The sequence below is a fragment of the Coturnix japonica genome, chromosome 4 (assembly GCF_054131305.1).
Source record: "Coturnix japonica strain WE chromosome 4, WE-NBRP24, whole genome shotgun sequence".
NCBI lineage: Eukaryota > Metazoa > Chordata > Aves > Galliformes > Phasianidae > Coturnix > Coturnix japonica.
Genome location: NC_140666.1, coordinates 8675758 through 8695896, shown reverse-complemented (window position 1 = coordinate 8695896; position 20139 = coordinate 8675758). Strand labels below are relative to the sequence as shown.

At 47.0% G+C, this 20139-nt stretch overlaps 1 protein-coding gene and 1 long non-coding RNA gene across 8 annotated transcripts; one reads left to right on the top strand and one right to left on the bottom strand.

Annotated features, from left to right (window-relative positions):
- Positions 1 to 2420: 2420 nt before the first annotated feature.
- VSIG4 (V-set and immunoglobulin domain containing 4) lies at positions 2421 to 10218 on the top strand. The gene is made up of 8 exons (XM_032444557.2): positions 2421 to 2490; positions 4672 to 5028; positions 5621 to 5902; positions 6256 to 6294; positions 6954 to 7022; positions 7658 to 7765; positions 8313 to 8334; positions 8991 to 10218. Exons 1-8 carry the CDS (start codon positions 2436 to 2438, stop codon positions 9136 to 9138), a joined length of 1080 nt encoding a protein of 359 aa, XP_032300448.1. The 5' UTR covers positions 2421 to 2435; the 3' UTR covers positions 9139 to 10218.
- LOC107312530 (uncharacterized) lies at positions 8991 to 19394 on the bottom strand. 7 transcript variants are annotated; one of them, XR_014945063.1, is made up of 6 exons: positions 19262 to 19394; positions 18575 to 18648; positions 16958 to 17002; positions 14936 to 16866; positions 13806 to 14010; positions 8991 to 12459 (listed from the first exon to the last, which is right to left on the bottom strand). It is a non-coding gene; the product is annotated as an uncharacterized LOC107312530 (long non-coding RNA). The 7 variants fall into 7 exon arrangements; XR_014945061.1 differs by having other exon boundaries at positions 14936 to 15089; positions 19262 to 19392; XR_014945062.1 differs by having other exon boundaries at positions 14936 to 15089; positions 18575 to 18678; positions 19262 to 19367.
- Positions 19395 to 20139: the final 745 nt, after the last annotated feature.

Here is a 20139-nt window from a genome sequence, read left to right as displayed (position 1 = left end):
TATGTTCTATGACAGCAATACGCAGAGCTCAGTTTAAATCACACTGCTCAAATCATCCAACTGTGGATGTGACTCTGCCCAAAGAGCAAAACAAAACCTGCACTGTTTCCCTCAAGTTACTGACTTTGGAGAAATGAAGGTGGTCACTGGATTTCACTGCCCTGCACAGGAAGGGAGAGCTGCACAACATCACCCAACTGCAGTGCTTCCAGAGAATGGTCTGACATTCTCAGCTGTGGCAAAATGAGACTAATTGCCCTTCTAGCTCCAAGAGAAAATGGTCCCCATATCTGCCTTCAGCTCAGAGATGCCATTCAGTAAAGAAATACTTTACAGCCTTTATATTGATGTGATTGATGTCTTGGTGAGAGGAGTCTTCTGGAAGCTCTGCTGTTTTTCTCCTTCCATCAGTCTTTTCTTTCTGGCTGAGAAGTCTATGCAGTATAGAAGTATATAGACCACAGACACAAGAATGAGGAGTGGAGAGGAAATGAAATTTTCTTGGAAGTACTTCAGTGGCTTGTGTTGAATGATGCAGCTGTTAAAATTAAATGCTAACTGGATGTTAAAAATATGACTATTGGAAACAAATATTAAGCAGTAGCTTTAATGAATAATTGACTGCCTATAACATAATTCACTTGGTAGGCTTGCTTTCACATGTACATTTCTTGCTTTCTGTAACTCCTCCTTTGTTGCAGAACGGCGGGAGAAAAGCAGACGACCACACCTGTCATAGACATATGATCAGCTATTCTTGTTTATTCCTTGGCTGCATGTACATTTATAATACGGATAATTAGCTCATACATATTGCAAAAGTGGAGCTCATCATTGGTTCCCAATTACATACCATCCCCGAGTATCTTAACGGCTTGTTGTTATCAACTGAAAGCTACTCCCTTGCTGAGTTCCCAAAACCATGGCTAGTTTCTCACCATCCCAGGGCATCTTGTTATCCTAACTGCTCTTGCAGGTGATACGGCTGTTTGTCTAGCTGCACTGTGTTTATGACCCATCTCAGCTAACTAGCTGTAAAAAACACTCTCTACACTCCTTCTGTTAATAATAATACACTGAACACAGGATAATAACATGCATGACGCCTACTGGTAACATTTTGATCTACTTTTAAAGGTACCTTCACAGTGTGTACCCAGAACACCTCCTAGACTGAAGTCCCGCTGCCAGCAGCCACAAATCATTTCCCTACAAGACACTGCAGAGTGTTTGCAGAGCACAAAGTGGGGCAAACACAGTGGCTTTTGCTCATGAGCCAGATGACCACAGCAGAAAAGTGAGCCAAGATAACCAGTGATGCTCTGAAAATGGGAGCAGCAAGCAGTGATGCTCACCTATGAGTGCTAAAAGCTGCTGTAGCATTAAGTGTAGATGACTCCGGGTTGCTGATCTTTGCCGTGCACCTTCCCATGCTGTTTTGGGAAGTACCTCTGCGGCTGCATCACAACAGGGCACGGTTTCTAGGCAGGTGGAGAAAAATGCAGCTTTTGCAGGGAAATTCCTTTCATAGTAAAGAGCAGGATGTGGATGTGTACTTTTTTTTTTTTTTTTTTTTTTTTTTTTAAACACTTCTGTTGAAACAGGAGAAAAGGAAAAGCAAACAAGCAAAAAAAGTTTTTCTGGTCTAGACGGCTCTGTTAGGCAAAGGAACTCTGGCTATTCCTTTTCCTCCCTGGGGCCACAGACTGACCTGTACATAATGTGCTGCTGAAGTACTGTGTGTGCATGGTGGAAGAGCACAGTATCATCCGCAAAGAAGGCACCAAGGAAACAAATGGAACACCAGCAGGTTGATCTGTGCCTTGTGCTCCTGCTTGATGTGCGGTGAGTTGGTGTGCTCACACCTCCCTTGAGAAGGCTGCTGTACTTTGCCATTTCTGGATGCCTGGTTTTGGGCCCTTGAGTGTGAAGGGAGGAGATGCTGAGCCATATCATTGCACTCAAGTCACAGGTAGCTGAATGTCTGGCTTTTCAAGCATTCTCCAGTTTGCTTTCCCTTGTTACTGAGTACTTGATTACCTTGCCATCACAAAGCAATTTCATTATGGAGTGAATGCAAACACGGAATAACTGGAAGAAAATTAAAAGGAAAAAAGAAATATATATGAAACCATGGGGGGGGGGGGGGAGGTATAAAAATAGAGTATTAGTCAGAAAAAGGCAAGAGAAGAGGGTGGGGATGGGATTTGAAATGGGAAGAGATAGATCCTTGCAGCCTTTGGTCATCCTTCACCTCAGTGAGTGGACTCGTGATATTTCAAAAAGAAGGAAGGAAAAAGGACAGCAGATCAGCCTGGGTCCCAGATGACATAGGACAGAAGAAAGGGAAGTGTTCTTGACTTGTCTTCTGGTCCAAGTGTGGAGATCTCTCAACAAGCTTGGGAGGAGGAGAGCGGAGCCCCAGCCCAGGGAAGATGGGAGCGGTGGTGCTGCTGGCAGTGGTGGTGATGGCTTTCGTTGGCTGCAGGGGTGAGTAACAGCTTCTTTGTATGAGAAGGAAAATCAGAATTAAGAGAGTAGGAGAATTATTTTCAGTTTTGAAAGTTGTGCAGTGTGGAAAGCCATTTGTTTCTACTTGAAAAATAGAGCCTGACAGGTCACAAGTCTTCATTGGAGAGGTTCCTATCAGGGACACCCAGCTGCTTCTGAGAGTGCAGCAGATGGGGCAGAGTTAGGCAGGTTGGCTCCATGTGCCACAGCTGAACAAAGCAGGACCTTTCAGGATCTCTTGTAGAGGACAAGTCTGATGTGGTGTTACTTCCCAGAACTATCTTTGAGAAGCTGGAACGTGCACATTCTTCTAGAATTTGGCAGGTGGGTGGTTGGACTGGATGATCTTGAGGGTCTTTTCCAACCTGAGCAATTCTTTGGTTCCTGTTTAGTAATGCATCTCCATTGCTCTGCTACTGTGGTCCTGGGAAGAAGAGATATAACCGTAACTGTGACATGCAGGCACACATAATTCCCCTTGGTTACTCCTGATGTCCTGGCACTCTACGTGCATTAGAAGAGGGGACAGTGGAATCCTGGCTTCAATGCGTATGCCCATGATATATGTGCTGCTCTTGGGACAGCTGAGATTGGCAAAGGAAGGTCTCAGGAAACAGAAAGGTGCTCAGACAAGTTGCTTACAGAAGCGAGGAATTGCTCCTGATGCAAACATGTTGAAGTATGTTCCACATTTCACATTTATTGTGGGATAATGCAGTGGAACACAACCTGTGTCTTTCTGGGGAAAGAGGGGGAAGGCAGAATGAGAAAAACAGGCACAGATAGAGGTGAGCCATGTCTATCTAAATTCAGGTAAAGTGCTGCTGATGTGAGATAATGGTCTCACTGGACAGAAAACTGGAAAGAGTGGGAGAATAAATGAAGCATCACAAAGTCTACACTCCCTCCTCCTGTGCCCATTTGGGTCCTGGCAGCATACTTATTTGGCTGAGACAAATACCAGCCAAGGAATCTAGGTCAGAGCTGAAATTCTCCAAGGCTAATGCAAGAGATTGGGTTTGATCATATGTTCCAAATCCATTAGTTCAGACCAGTAAAGGCAGATACCTGCCTGCTTGGTGCTTCTATGCTACCAGGAATGATGGTGCCAGCAGGCTAGGAAGGGGGTATTCAACTGTTTTACAAATAGACCAGAGTGTAAGAACTCTTTTTTTTCATGCATTGCTGATAATACAAATCTCTCTCTCAACTACTCTGTTGCTTCCAAACATAGCTCTGCAGGTTTCTGTCTATTCAGCTCTACCTCCTTCAGTGTGAGAAATGATGTTGTTCTTCTGGAAGTCTCAGGAAGCAGCTCAGTTTAATAAGCATCACAGGGAGGAAATGTTGCTTTTAAAAATATCATCTCAGGGATGAGTATTTTGCTGGTGCTGTCAGAAATAAGCTTCCACAGAGCTCAGCTGCAGCAGCCCCCTCGGCTGACTCTGTGGACAGAGATCCACAAACCCCCCCTGCACCTGAAGGGCCCCTCCTGTGGCTCAGAGAGAGAGCTGCTGCACAGAGAAGGGCTTTTCCTTGCACTTTCCTGCACTGCTGCCTTTGTGAGCAATAGGGAAGTTTCATAAGAAGCTAATGATGCTAAGGAGTGCAAATACTGAGTCTTACGCACACTCTTATTACAGTGACTCAGTAAATGTGATTTGTTCACCCTTCCTCTCGTTCAGGGGGTACAGGACGATGCTGTCAGAACAAGCAGTGTCAGCAGTGGAGGGACAGGCCACTGCTGTTTGAGTCATCCTGTGAGTATAAGCAGAAAGCCGAGCAGCAGAAGTAGTGCATGAAGGCTGTGGCAAGGGAGCAGGAATAAGAGCTGCTCCTGAAGTTCTCATGGGGGCTGCAGCTGTGATGCAGTTACTAGGAGCAGAATTTGTGTCTCTCAGTACTGAGAAGGAATTGAGAACTGGCCAGTGTCCAGAGAGAAGCAAGAAGAATAGCCATGAGTTTGATGTAACTGTTCACTTCCCTGTGCTCAGTGAGATGAGGACAGGCCCAGATTTAGTTGGCTGTGGTCTACGGCGTATCTAAGATTTTACCACATGCTGTCTTCCACTGTCTCTAGTGGTTTCTCTTGGCCCTAAGGGATGTTCCCCTCTTCTGCTGTGCTCTTGTTTCTTCCCTTCAATTGTTGTTTCTTTGCAGCCCTCCTGGATCTGTCTGGTGCCACGCAGGTCAAAGGGGTATGGATGGGATCCACTACTTTACCATGTACCTACACACCCTCACAAGGTTTCACACAGCAGACACTCACCTGGAGCATGGAGAGAGACCTCAGCACCTCCACCATCTTTCGGAGGGACAGTTCTGGTGATCACATCCCACTGTCTCAGTTCCGAAACCGAGTCAGTGTCCCAAAGAGCAGCCCGGGGGATGCTTCACTCCATATCACAGACCTTGAAATTCCTGACAGTGGACACTACACCTGTCAAATCATCTGGAGGTCTGAAAACTACAGCTTGATAACAAAGGAGGTGACCACTACATTTAAAGTTGCCAAAGGTAAATCCAGCAATAAAGCCCTGCTGTTGTATAAAAAGCAGAACAATTTGGAGAAGAGGCAGTTCATTCCATTCTGCCTACCCACATCCAAGCCAGGTGTTGAGGCACCCAGATGGGAAGAGCTTTGTGCTCAGTTCTGTAGATTCAGGAAGTGAGACTGCACCTGATCTGGATCTGCCAGTGGGCTACAGATCTAGGGGTAGACCTAGTGCCCAGGACTGGGTCTAGTTCTGTGCAGATACCCAGTGTCCCTGGCTCTTTGTAGTACAAGGGAGTCATGCTGGCCAGATGTGTCTTCACTCCTCTCCAGGCACCCTCAGTATGTATTAAAAAAACATTATTTCATCAGAGGGGCCTTGTGGCAGAATTGGGAAAGGTAACAACTCAGCAGAGCAGGCTGCTGTGATGCAGCAGTGGCAATAGGTGACACAGCTGGTACAGATCTATCCATAGGCACAGCTGCACAGAGCACAACACAGCAGGGAGGTGATGTCCTGGGAAAGGACTGTAAGGATGGGAGTTGTTGCAATGTGAGGGAAACCTTCCTCTGCCACAGACACCGTGATCCGGGCTCACCTGTTTTGTCTTGCAGAGGTTGTGACCAAGCCCATTATCGTGGCTGGAGAGCTGGGGCTGGTGGTGCCAGCGGGAGCCAAGGCCAGACTGACCTGCGTGGCCCAAGGTTCCCCCCCCATCAGCTACCACTGGTTCCGGGTGGCACCAGGCAGGAATGGGCAGCTCCTAGGCAGTGAGGCTGAGCTGGTGTGGAACAGCCTGCAGCCCTCCGATGCGGGGATGTACTACTGCGAGGTGCAGAACAGGGTCAGCACAGGGGTGGTGCGTCGCAGCGACACTGTTGAGCTGACAGTGAGAGGTGAGTCCCAGCCCTCAGCCCTTCATCAAGGAAGCCACAGTGGGGGAAAGATTTCCTTCTATGCAGGGTTTGGGTGCATAATGTCAAATGTGGATTGCATCCTGTCTGCTTCAGAAGACAGCAGGTCAGGCAGGGCCCAGGAGATGGCACCCAGCCCCTGACGGCGTGGCTGAGCAGGAGGGAGCCTGGTTCAGCCCTCAGCACACCTCGTGTTGCCTGGAAGGCCATGCTGGCAGAGTGAAGCCAATGCTGTAGTGCCTATGGAGAAGCATGCCAGGCTGCTGGGAGTGGCTAAGGGAGTGCTGAGGTCCTGCTGGCACACACTGAGCCTTCCTGCCCTGTTTCACTTGCAGATCTGTCTGTAGCGACGGAGGCACACCGCCCAGCCACAGGTCAGCAGGGAGCAATGTGTGGCCAGGGCGAGGGGTTGGGTGGAGGGAGCTGATCCAGTGTTTCGCAGTGATAACAGTGCTCTTGGGAGGATGCTTAAGTCAGTCCAAAAGTTACCAAGACAACAAGGTGGTGTAGTGCTTGAAATCTTTCCCAAGAGCCCATGCAGACTGTGTACTGCCATTGCGGTTCCTTACAGCAATCTCTTAGCGGGAACACAAATTCAATGATGCCCAAATAAAACCAGCCCAGTGGAGGGGGAAGTTTATATTGATATCTACTATTAGGCAAGCCACCTCAGACTCCCCTTAGAAAGGACTGAACAGAAACAGTAGATACAAATGAGACAATAGCCACTGTAAAGCAGTTGCTTTCCTTGCTATCTCCTCTGAGGAAGAACGTGCAGTTGCCTGTTCATCTCTGTGGGTTGTGGGAACTCAGACCTGGGCTAGAGTAGATTCTCTTGTAGAAACTTTAACATTGAGGTCATTCATTTCATCTGAATTGATTGTGCCCCACTGTAGCAGGTCACGTAAATCAGCTTTAGCAGATATAAGTTAAGGGAAGGGGTTGCTTGTTTCCAGAGCTTATCTGTTTTCATGGCCTAGAAAAGGCAGATAGGAATTGCACTGCATGCTTTTCATTCTTGTTTGCTTTGTAGATCTGCCTGAAGCAGCAGTGACTTCTGAGAATGCTGTGGGATACCCAGAAACAGATGAAACAACTCAGAGTAAGTAGAGACATTAGTGTAACTCGGAACTGACTGCTCAGTATCTTCCATTCCAAGGTTCATTTACTGTATTTTGGCTATAAGTGGTTTTACCAGCTTTTCTATAGGAGCTCTTAAAATAAACCAGGTACTTGTAAGGAAAAAAGAAATAAGTTCCATAACCAGAACATCCAGGCTTCTTGCAGTGCTCCTGACCAGTAGTTCATTCTGGTCTCAATGCTGGAGCAACAAAAAGGACTGTGTGCAACTCAAGCTGACTTTCTCTACCTTATCTAGGTTTGCAGTGCCATGGTAGGTTTGAACATGCTCCAGATACAATTGGATAGCATGCTTGAACAAACGTGGTGAGGGCACCAGCCTTTCTTCCATGACATGCACTTCATGCTTCTGCCTAGCTCACAGCTACAGCCCCAGCACTCAGCAGGAGGCTCTGGCTTACACAAACACACCTATGTGGGGTTAAAAGGGCAAGATGATGTTACAGGGGGAGTTGCAGGGACATGGACAAGTAGCACACAGCTGCATGAAGAGCTCAGGGGCTGGCTGGGCCTACAGGACATGGTCAGCACCATGTAAGTGCTGTTGCAGCCTGGGAGGGATTCTCTGTTTGAAAGTCTCATGCCATATTGCTCTAGGTTCCCGCAGGAGTCACCTGTACCTGTTCATCCTGATTGCTGTGTTGGGCGGCGCTGTGGTTTTCTTTGTCATTTTTGCTATTGCTTGTGCTAGAAAGTCCAAAAATGGTGAGTAAGCTGTTGTGGGGAGCTTGAATCCCTGCCCTGGTTTAGCTTTGAGAGCTTTGTGGGCTGGGGTTGGTACTGTCCTCACAGCTATGTTTGACAGCTCTGGTAGCTGAATTGTGAAGATACTTGACCAAAGCACACACAAATCACAATAGGTGGTGAAAGAGTGAGAAAGGCATTTCCTTTTTAATTAACAAACACAGAATATGTTTATTGAATGCTTGAACACATAAGAGCATGCTAACTTTATTATTATTGTTAAAGACATTCAGAATAGCATTTTCTAATAGGGGTGGGCAGGCAGGGTAGGGCAGCACTGTGTTCTCCCCAGCCCCATTTCTATCCCCACAGTCCCATTGCTCTGTCCCAGTTGGTGTCCCCTAAGGAGCAACAGAGTGGAGAGTGATTCCTGAAAGTGGGAGTACCTGGGAGCAGTTGTGGTTTCTTTGTTGGTTTTGCTTGCTTTCTTCCCTTTTTATTTTTATTCCTGGGGCACATTAGTCATAAAATGTACTGATGCATATGTTCAATTCTTCCTTTTTTTCAGAACCCATCTATGAAGTTTCTTTGTAAGTATAATTTTTCACCTATTATGTTGAGAAGACTTTTGAGGGCATCATACTGTTATTTGTTTCAGAAAAGCCTTTTTGCTTAGTGAAAAGTCAAATTTCTTTTATCTGGCTGGGACAGAGTTAACATTCCTCATAACAGCCCTAACACTGCTTTACATTTGTGCCTAAAACAGTGTCAGTAACTCCCAGGGATTTGGCTATTGCTGAGCACTTGTGCAGCACCAAGGCTCTCTGTCCAACCCATGGGGACAAGCAGGTCAGGGTGGGACATAGCCAGGATGGCTGACCTATCCCGACCACAAGGATTTTTCACGCCATTTAACACCCAGCTCAGCAATAAGGCTGAGAGATGTGGGAGGAGTAGGGAGAGGTGTTTCTGGTTACATCAGTTGCCTTTGGAAGCAACCATCACATGTACTGAGGCTCTGATTCCCAGGCAGTGCCTGGGCATTGCCTGCTGATGGGAAGTAGGAAATTAATCTCCCTACTTCTTTTTGATCGCTTCTACATATGGCTTTTGCTATTGTCATTAAAGTGACTCCATCTTAATTCAAGAACTTGTCCTTCCCCCTGTTATGTTGAGGAGGTGGAGTGAGGTAGCAGCTTTAAAGGGGGACTTAGTCCTCATTCTTATGAATGTCTCTTTGTTTCAGCCACTGTGAAGATGTCATTAGGCTGGACACTGATGTGGAAGTCCCTGTTAAGTGCAGAAAAGAGAAGATAAATTCTGAGACTGAAGAATCCTATGAAAATGTCACCATGACATGTAACAGCTATGCGAGCATGACAGGCAACAGCTAAGAGAGCATATGCCTGAGTAAAAATGATGAGAGTGAGACCCTTGTGAATGCGATGGAATCAGAATATACAGTACAGGACTTTCAGTAGAGTACCAGCATTTCCACATGAGCAGCTGCCCAGAAGATGGGGTTACAGATGCTGAGCTGTAAACTTTACCAAGGGAAACTATTCTTCCTGTCTGCCTTCTCCTTTGATAGATATACCAGTTTTACTGCTTTCTTTAACTCAGGTGAACTGCATAACCTTCTTAGGATCTGGCAATTGAGTCCCTGCCCATTGGTGTAGAAACCTTCAGCCAAGTGGTTGTCTGCCTATACATTTTGAAATAGCAAATGATTTCTGAGCAGCCAGGAGGAACAAAGTGAGAAAGAAAGGATCTGAAAGAGTGGAAACAGAAAAGACCTTTACCTCCAGGCCAAGGTGCAGCTGTGTGCAACACTGCTAGCCATTAACGCCAGCAAGGTGTACTCTTGAGTGCATGTTCCCCTGTTAGGCCATGCAAAAATGTGAGGAGCTAAGAACTGTTCTGTAAATGGATGGCCTCTGGCTTTTACAGTCCAGCAAATACTGGTTGTACAGCTTGCATGCTCTTGAGTTATCTTGTTAAAGGATAGTAAAGGGGCTACAACGGAGGCTGATATGCATTTAGCAATCAAACTGGAGTTCATCACAAGTGGGAATAAACCTGTAGGTAATGTGCCTCTTAACTGGCACTCTGTGTTTTTCTTCTGGCAAGACACAGCTGGTAATGAAGGGGTTGCTAACGCTTCATTTTACAGTGTGGAAGCTGGAAGCATGATAAAAAAAGATGCGTTGCAGAGAGAAATCTGAGGCATTTGGAATAGTGACTGAGTAAGGGATCTCCCTGGGTCCAGCAGACTGACATTGACTGTACACTGTATGGGATGTGACTAAATCTGTCTGGTTACAACTGTGATGTTCATACTTGTTATCACGGGTTAGACACTTGTCTATCTACTGAGGGTGCTGTGAGCTTTTGTTTGTAAAATGCCATGAAAAGTGCTTGATTATTGCAATGTCGTTAATTTCCCAGGGCAAACATGAAATGTTTCAAAAGCATCTGTGGTATATGCATCCTGGCTTTCTTGGTGTTTCACCAGTGCATTTATTTTTCTGTTGTTTGCAATCTGTGTTTTTACCCTGTCTTCTGGTTCAATTCTGCAGAACAGGTAAGGGTACAGACCAGACATGGCCTACCTTTGACACAGTACCCCACAACATCCTTCTCTCCAAGAAAAGATGGATTTGATGGGTGGACTGTTCAATGGACAAAGAACTGGCTGCAGAATTGAGTCCAGAGAGTTTGTCAGTTGTTCAGTATTTGGAGTGATGTGTGGCGTCCCCAAGGGGTCAGTGCTGGGACTGACACTTAGTTACATCAACAGTGGGACTGAGTGCACCCTCAGCAGATTTGCTGATTGCCCCAAACTGTGGGGAGCAGCTGACACACTGGGGTGGGATGACATCCGGAGGGACCTAGACAGGCTTGAGCAGCAAGCCCAGGTGAACCTCATGAGGTTCAGCAAATCCAAATGCACCTGGGGTCTTGCACCTGTGTTGAGACAACCCTCACAACCAATACAAACTGGGGGATAAAAGGGTTGACTGCAGCGCTCCTGAAAAAGCCCTGGGGGGGTGGGGTGGTGGTGGATGGGACCATATCTTGAGCTTCATCAAAAGCAGTGTGGCCAGCAGGGGGATGATCCTGCACCTCTGCTTTGTGCAAATGAGGCCTCACCTGGAGTGCTACATACAGATATGGACTCCTCAGTACAGGAAAGACATAGACATGCCAGACAGCATCCAAGGGAGGGCCACAGAAAGTGATTCCAGGGATGGAACACCTGTTCTACGATGACAGGCTGAGAGCTGGGGCTGTTCAGCTTGGAGAAGAGAAGGTTCTATGGTGACCTGATAGCAGCCTGTCAGTATCTAAAGGTGGGCTACAGGAAAGAAAGGGGCAGACTCTTTAGCAGGGTCTGTAGTGATGTAACAAGGGGAAATAGCTTGAAGCTTAGAGAGGGAAAATTTAGGTTAGATATATGGAAAATGTCTTTCCCAGTGAGGGAGGTGAACAGATTGTCCAGAGATGTGGTGGATGCCCTGACCCTGGAGACTTTCAAGGTGAGGCTGGATCAGGCCCTGGGCAACCTGACTGAGCTGTGGATGTCCATGTTTATTGCAGGGGAGTTTGACTAGATGGCCTCTAAAGGTTCCTTCCAACTCTAAGAATTCTATGACCCTGTGACTTGGAAGTTTGACTTGGGTTTCCTTTTTAGAGAGGGCAGGTGGGAGGCATCAAGTCATCCCACACCAGACTCCTCACATTATTTCAGCCACAGTTGCAATCACTTCAGGATGGATGTTCAGCAACAGGATGCTGAGCTTCCCAGACCATAAAGGTGGCACTGGGCAGGACTGTGTCCCCAGGGGCTGTGTGGGTCTCAGCCCCATGCTGAGCACTGATCTGTGCTTGTGCACTGGTGCTGCGCTCCCACCTGGCCTGCTCCCTGCTCTTGCCTGCTGGGGAGGAGGGTGGCTGAGGTGAGAAGTGTTGGGATTGCTAGAAATATGTGTGAGGGGTTCTTCTGCTTTGCCTCAGGGGTAATTCACCCTCAAAGATCTGTGTGCTCTGTAGCTCATGCACTCAATGCAGATTGCACCATCATAGAAGCCTGCCTTTAAGGTACAGGGCTGAAACAGCAGTGTTTGGTGCTGGCAATCTTGGGTGAAGCAGGACAAAAGAAATGAGGAAAATGGGGAGCTGCAGCCCTTTGCGCATGGAGCAGAAGCTGTGTGTGAAGGAACTGAAAGCTTTTCAGTTTTCCTATAGTCATCACAGCAGACAAAACGTAGAACATGGCTCTCTTTTCTCCCATTCCAAGTCATTTACAGCTAGCCTAATGTTCTACGTAAGATTTACTTCCATTATAAACTCATGACTTCAAGTCCCCTTACTGACTACGTAACACTGGTATCTCCAAACTTTTATTCCTTCCAGCACCAATTTTCTCTGAGGAGCTCCAGGCGGTTTCGTTAATAGCCCTGAATTCTAGAAGAGGCTGCAGAGGAAAGAAAGCAACAGGAACAAAGAAAGAGGTAGCAAATGCCCCAGCTGGAGCACATCTTGATTACCCCAGCTGTTGGCACTGCTTCCAGTCTAGGCAGTAAAGTGGAAACACACACCTTCTCCAGTGCCCAGGTTGTTGTTCCCTCAGTGCTCCACGTGGTTATTTTTTTATTTATATTTTTGGCATGCTTGGTAGTAAAAGCTGTTGGTAACAGAACAGAACTTTCCTTCTGAAAGACATAGAGGGCTCCAATGTGTTGCATTTCCAGCAAACAGGAGAACTTCTCCTTTCCTTGTGCTGGTCATTCACCCAGTGACGTGACTCATCTGACATAGCCCAGCTCCACACCAGCACAGAAAGGGAAACCTCAGCTTCCGTTCTGAAACTATAGGGTCTCCAGAAAAGTACACTATTTCTAGCAGCCAGCACAGTATCATGAGACTTAAAGCTGCCCGTTTCTTGACAGCTGTGCAGACCTGCTGGCTTCTAAACTGCCATGTGTACCCACCCTCAGAGCCCCCCCAGATCTGCTGCTCTCAATAGAGAGGAAGTCTCTGATGGAAAAGTTTGTCCCTCTCTACTCTGGTATTTCTTATAGAATAAGAATGGATTAACTTTCTTCCCCTAAAAGGCAGAGGGGCAAACTTTTCTGAAAGCAAAAGCTGTAAATGCATGAGGAAGCAACTGCAAAGAGCCTAAAATGAGCACTGGGCTAACTGTGCTGTGCTGCAATGCACAACACTTCAGGCCTGTTGAGACAAGGGTTGGAGCTGATATATCTGCCTGCTGCTTTAAAGATCCACAGAGGACAAAACAAACTGCAGTAATAGACTTTGTTCTCTTTTGAAGCTGACCTCAGTGATACTGATCAGAGTGGTGTGTGTGAGTCACATGTAGGTGCTGGAAGGAGACCATGGAAGTGTGAGTCACAGCGGGTAGGATTGGTCCCGCCTTTGTACAAACTCCAACTTCTTCAAAAGATTTAGGGGGGAAAAGGAAAACACCCCCAAAAACAGGTAAGTATTAAAATTTATCAGTATTCTCAAGTACTGCAAAATGGTGGTGCTGTCCTAAAAGAAAGGTCAGTATAGCACTGGGATTTTTCTCTTAGCTTCTGAGCAAAGTGGTTTGTCAAACTGGGCTGGGCACTTGTGCTCTGTCAGCTTCACCCCTTACCAGGTGCCATCTCAAGCTGTGTATCTGATATGCTACAAGGCATTCCTTCAAAATGCTGAGAGACCATTAGATCTTCAAGTGAGATGACTTAGAGGGGGTTATTTTAACAAAATAGAAATACAGCGAAAACAAGAAGCAGCCTTGCTGCAAGTGCTGGCTAGGAAGACCCAGCCAAAGCCAAACAACAAAGCTGCAAGGAAAAGTAATGGACTCCATGGTCTTTCTTAAGAAGAGCCCAGTTCTGTTCTCCCAGTTCAGAGGAGCTGTACCAGCACTCCTGTAGCAGTTTGCCACTAGGAATACCACTTCAACAGGCACCTCGGAGATCAGAGAGGAAAGGATATCTGACAGCATGAAATCAGTGGGGCACCCAGTACAGTGGGGCAGTTTGTTCCATACCTCATTAGGCTTTTAGAGAGGAGCGTGTGAAGGAGTCCATCCCCTCGGTGCGCGGCCGTGTTGCTCAGCAAGTGCCTCACTTGGGGTATTTGACAAACTGACACTCTGCCAGACTGAGTGTCAAACTCAGCTTGTCAAATACACGCAGTGCTACACTGCAGCTCTCACCAGGCTGTCACTGTCCTCGCTGGGGTGCTGTCCTGGGCTAACAGAGAAGGAAAAGAGGGCTGAAGTCGCTGTTAACTCCAGAGGTGTATTCCATTTAGCAAACCAATGTCATCCCTCCTATACTTCCGTATTCCAACACATCAGGGGGAAGAGGGTGGAGTGTGGGAGGGAGGACAGACATTGCCTTCTGCTGAGGAAAATGCTATATTTGTTGAAATGCTGAAGCTCTGTGGGACTGGAAATAATGCTGAGTTCTAAACTCGCCCTTAGTTATAGATAAACTTTGGTAGCTTGAAATATTGACAAAATATCCATCTGAGCACTCAGACATGCTGTTTGGATACATCATGAAGACAAACATCTCTCCAGACACACAATGTCTAGACAAAGACCTGGAGAACATATTGCAGAGGAACAATTCTGCACAGGGCAGGGACAAGAGCATCGTTTTCCAGTAGATTTCTCACCACTTCCATTTCTGTCCTCCTAAACTGAAACGAGTTTTTGGGGGGCTTCTCATATTTCATTTCTTTTACCTGCATCTCTTTGTTAATTTTGCAGTCAAGTGGTCACATGCTTTCCAGTGCCCAATTCTAGATATGTATTTTTGCTGTAATCAGTCTGACAGATCCCAAGGAACACAGGGTGAAATCCTGGCTTTACACACTCCAAAGTTCCTATTGACAGGAGCAGGATGCGTGTTTTACTTCTTGTTGTACACTAACAGTTAAAATGGATCTTTCTACCTAAACCTAAAGATTTGAAGAGGGAATCCTTCAAGCCTATCTGGAAAAAGGCTCAACTCTGCCTCACAACTCTGCTCCCAAAGTCTGCCTGCCAGCAGGAAGCTGCACTGCTCATTATAAGGACTGTGATGTTAAAAACTGAGCCGCTTTGCAGAGAAACAGTGAACTTCCCTGGGAATTAAGTTAAACTTTCACTTCTGCTGCCAAATTAATCACCTTCTGCTTCATTTCCAGCGCAAAGAAAAATCTCTCCTGCAATAAACAGAGCTCTCCACTGCATTCTCCACGTTCCTTTAGGAGTGGATGTGACCTTCTTTCTCCCATTATTCCTTTGCACAAAGGCCAGAAGATGCTGCCAGCTCCCCTGTTCCTTTAACAAAAATGAAAATTAAATTCCAAAAAGCACATGAAGAATATTAACCAAACTAGACACAAGAGGTGATACTGCTGTTACTGAGATGGGATGTTGACAGTTCGGAATTCAAACAGCTTTGAATTCTGACATGCACAACCCTCTAAGAAATTCATCATGATTCCTGAGCTGTACTCATCCTTCATAACATTGAGATCCAGCACCCCTCACAGCTCTGCAGCCCATGCTCAGCCGTGGCCTGCTTTGTCATGGTGTTTTTTGCTGCCTTGCTGCTCCCCCTCATCTTCATCTCACATGACTTGCAGAATCAGTTTCTGAGAAAGAAGCCGAGCTATCTGGTATCAAAATGAAAATCTAAAGTGATTATTCTAATTATATGTTGGAAGGCCAATCATTAAAGACACAAAGGTAGAATCCAGCTGATGTGTGTTAACAGCATCCTGCAGCGAGCAATGTGAAACCTTTTCCATCCCTCTAGGACTCTGTTTTACAAGGATGATCATAGGAATCCATCAATATTACACACAGAAATAAACTGAAGAGAGCATCTTTGTGCTTTTCCAAAAATTACAGTACAAATTAAAAAATGAGCCAAAAAATTCATATTCATATTCAATTTCATATGAGCTTCAAAACCAGATGAATGAAAAAGGATTTTACAGCAAAGAACCAGCAATGGCCTAAAAGATAAATTTCCAGGCAAGGTTACTACAAAGGCTTTGCAAGTCTTACATTCCCCTGCCCTCTGCATCAGGCCTTCAGGGAGGTGTAGATAGCGTACAGCTCTTTGTTCTGCCTCCTAATTTAGGGTGAGTTTCAGCCACAGATAAAAGTACTGAGTTACAATGGATAAAAGAATTATGTGCATTTCATACTAGACAACCTGTGTCAGTGCTAATAAGCTGATTTTAGATCACTCTAGCAAAAGATGTACTGGTTTAAGTGCAGTTAAACAGGTACATGGTGGGCCAAATGGCTCTCCTTCCAAATCACACTCTGCTGTACTCAGGAAATGAAAAATAATAATAAACTCCAGAAGGTTTACAGAGCTGCTGTCAGTCTTAATAAAGGCAGGTTGGGATCCATCTGACTGAAAATGTTTTGTCAGTGAGAATTCAACACTGCATACTGAGGAGAGCACAGCATAAAAAAAAAAGTAAATTTCCCCCATTGACTCTGAATATCAAAGTGCAATGGAGGGGTTGTACAGAGACTGAGTAGGAATCTGCCACAGACCTACCCAGCTTCACTGCTGGTTACTAACTGGAAGATCTGGCCTTGAGAGGAAAAAAAGACAGAGAGACAGCATTGTTTCTGCTTCTGCAGCTGAAAATAACCCCTCACTGCAACTGGGGGGGAAACAGCCACAAGAAACGTTGCTGTCAGCAACGAATAAGAGGAGGGTCACACAGTGGAGATAATTCTATCAGCAGATGGGAATGGAACTCGCTACCCCACCCTGTAATGATGGTATATCTTCTGAATAGATCTGTCATTGTCAGAGCTTCTGGTTTCCAGCTGAAAAGGGTATTTCCAACTCAAAGCTTAGCGTTGTAAAACAGACCAAGCAATCAACTTGTGTGCCCCGGTGGCGCAGTGGTTAAGGACGCCGCCTTGCAACACTGGGGCCCGGAGTTCGAATCCCCCCTGTGGCGCAAGTGGTAGAAGTGCCGCTCTGCTACACAGAGAGGCTCGAATCCCGGGGGCTGGACTCGATGATCTCTAAGGTCCCTTCCAACCCGCACGAAACTATGAAACTATGAAACTTCATACTCTGGGGGAGAAACAGAAAGAGCTGCCTGCATTATCCAAGTAAGTTCCTTATTGAAGTTAGAAAAGCTTTGGTTCCCCCCTAAGTAACTCACCATCTCTCAGGGGGATTTAACATGGCGACCAGACAGATCTGCAGCCTGTTATAAAAATAAATGAAAAGTAAAATTATTGCATACCATTTTTTCTCTAAGTCTGATAACAGTGTGCACAAATATGCAACCGTGTATTTCTCACACACTGAGTGGCAGTGCCCTAAGTTGAAGGCTACAGCCATTTCAGAACATACACTTATTATGTGGGATTAGCACTGGAATCCAGGCCATCTCTGCTTTCTGCTCAGTGTAACCCAAATGGACTGAAAGCAAGAATTCCTATAGATGTGTGGGGAATAGGATCTGCTGTACCGTGGCTGTCAGTAAACCTTGGGACATGCTTCCTCAGGAACTGGAAGCCTTTGTTAGAACCAAGTCAAACTTAAATAAACATTTACTGGTGGCAGACTTTCCCTAAGTGCCATCCTGATCCATTTAGGATCTTCTCGTGCTCCCAGCCTTGCAGCTGACACTGTTGAGAGCTTTGCCTGAAAAATGTTGGAATATTTGGCACAGTTCAGTCTCATCTATCAGGCAGGCTCCATTGAAGCCTGGAGCTGCAGCCCAAAGGGTTTACTTCACTGCAGGCAAGTTGGACTGTATATCTATTATAGCTCCCTGCAGCACATCTGCTGGCTTGAATGAAACAGCTGGCAATTTAAAAATGGAGCAAGAGGCCAAATGCAGCATCCAGTTAATTAATAACTTCTGCTCCTCAGCTGGAAGGTGCTAGAGCAGCTCTGAGCTGCCTCCTTTGTCATACAGAGCAGCTCCAGGCTGAGCCCATCGCAGCCTAAGAATACTGTGCAGCAGCAGTGCAGGTGGTTTAAGGGAAGCCCCATTCCTGCCCCAGCTGGACCAGGAGGCAGCCTCTCCCCCTCTGGCTCTGCAGCAATTAGAAGGGCCCTTGCCTCTCACCCCAGGCTGCCAGGAGCCAGTGGGCTGCAGGTCACTGCTGAGCCACTGCTCTGTCCTAAAGAAATCTTGTAGAAGCTGAGACTCGGCAATTGTACCACAGCATTGGAGAGCACCTAGCTGAAAGCCTGCAGTGCTTGCTGAGGGCTGCAGGCACCTACCCAGCCACACATTCCCATTGCTGCTCACTCTGCCATTACCTCAGCCACACAGCCCCACACATGCTGGATTTGTTCCTGCTTTTGTAAAGAGGCTGAGAGCAGCCCAGGCTGGACATCCCCCTGACTGGCTCTGCTCCTCTATCTTGTCTTATAAGTCTAACTTTTCCTCTCTGGACTTATTCCAAAAGTGAAGAACATAATTCAGCACTCTTTCCCTGCATACAACATAGCCCCACTTCCAATAGGAAACTGCATGGTTTTCTACCTCATGCCTCCAGACCTCCTTCCCAGGAGTAAGAGGTAGCAAAGCAGCTCCAGCCCTGGGTGCAGAGCCGTAAGTGTAAGGCACCTTCTGGCAGCTGCAAATGCTCTGGGAAGGAGGCTGTGGGCTTTGGCTATGGCTGCAGGAACAGCTTGCAAAGCCAGGACCCCAGAACACTTTAACTGGCACCTCACATCTGTGCATAAGTGCTGGGAAGGGCCCAGTAACCCTGTTAGCTGGCACCGTGGCCACACGCCCTCCCACATCGCCCACACTCACCTGTGAGCTCCAGCCCCTTCCCCAGCTGCTCTGCGATGCTTGCTGGAGGTGTGGGAGAACCTTCATCTGACAGCCTGGATGTGGGGAACAGCCAAGAGAAGGAGCTGAAGGACATGGACATGCCTGGTTGTTACACAGCTCCCCAGTACGCTCTCCTCCATCCCACAACTTCCCCCACTCTTCACTGGTGTCTCATCTATGACTAATTGAGATCATAATCTTGCTACAGCCAGTAACCCCTCTGTAGCATGCCTGCATGTGCCTGCAGGAGCTGGGGGAAACACATGCATCCCAGCATTAAGTAGGGTATGGACACCATTTAAAACTATTAATTCTTAGTCATCTTCATTACTGAATTACAGTCCGAAGGACTGTGCTCTCCAGATAGGATGGGTTGTGGCTGAATCCTCCAGCTCTGCACTAATTGAAGCACACACTGCCAAACCACAGCTCCTCCCCAAAGGGGAATACCAACAAAGCTCCCCTGGTTTAGCAAGAAGTACTCTCAACATGGAGGGAGCAGCCAGACCTGAGCTCCCATCCCCCAGAAGCTGAAGGTGCAATAGCGGCAGAGCAACCATTGCACCTTTCCATGTGGCCAGGTTGTCCCACACATTTTGGCACCTAATGACCCACAGGGTGATCCTCCCTCTCCCCTCAGCTGCAGAGCAGATCTCTGGCACTTACCTGGCAGGGACAGTGGTGCAGGGCTGGCTTGGCAGCAGGGCACAGCTCAGTTTTGAAGGGGCTGCTCCTCCTTCAAGAGGAAGCTGCAAATGGGGAAGATAAGGCTGAGGTTAGATAACAGGAAACGTCTGGAAGTGAGTGACAACACATCCAGGTTGTGAAAGCAGCTCTCCCCAACCCATACTAGTGTGCAAGGCTTGGAGAGGGCAAGAGGCAGCTGGGGTGGCCCTCAACCCTCACTTTGTGCAGCCAAGTCACCTCAGCAAGGCCAGGCCAATGGAGCAGAGCAGCCAATCCCTTACATCCCAGCTGAGGGCATCATCCTGCTTGTCCTGCTGTCCCCACAACTGGCCACCCCACAGCACCACAGCAAAGCTGAGTTGGGAGGCCCACAGGAGCTGCAGGGAGGGCTGGGAAGGACACAGAGGCAGAGACCAACAGGGAGTCTTTGTCTCAAGGAGCAGGCTCCTCAACATGCTTAATCCAGAGGGGTTTCTTGCATTGTCAGCTGCATAAGCAGCAGTATAAGGACTGCCAAAGTCCCGCCTCTAGAGCAGCACCCAGACTTTGCTCAGCATCATCCAGAGTTATAACCAGAGAAGATTCTCTGTTTCTTACATCCTGTCCTCCCCTGGCCTGCCTGCAGTACAGAGTGTCCATCATCCCTTAGTGCTTCTTTCATCTAACTTGATTGGAAGAAAAGCAAGTCAACACAGCTCTATAGACAGAATCCAGTGCAGAAGCTAAACTGGTCCAAGCAAAAGCAGAAACTTTAGAGAGAGATTCTTTAGTGTGGTCAGTATGGTGTGCCATATTTTGTAAGGACAGGACTCACTGAAAATGTTACTTTGTGCCTGCATTATCCCAAGCATGTATGC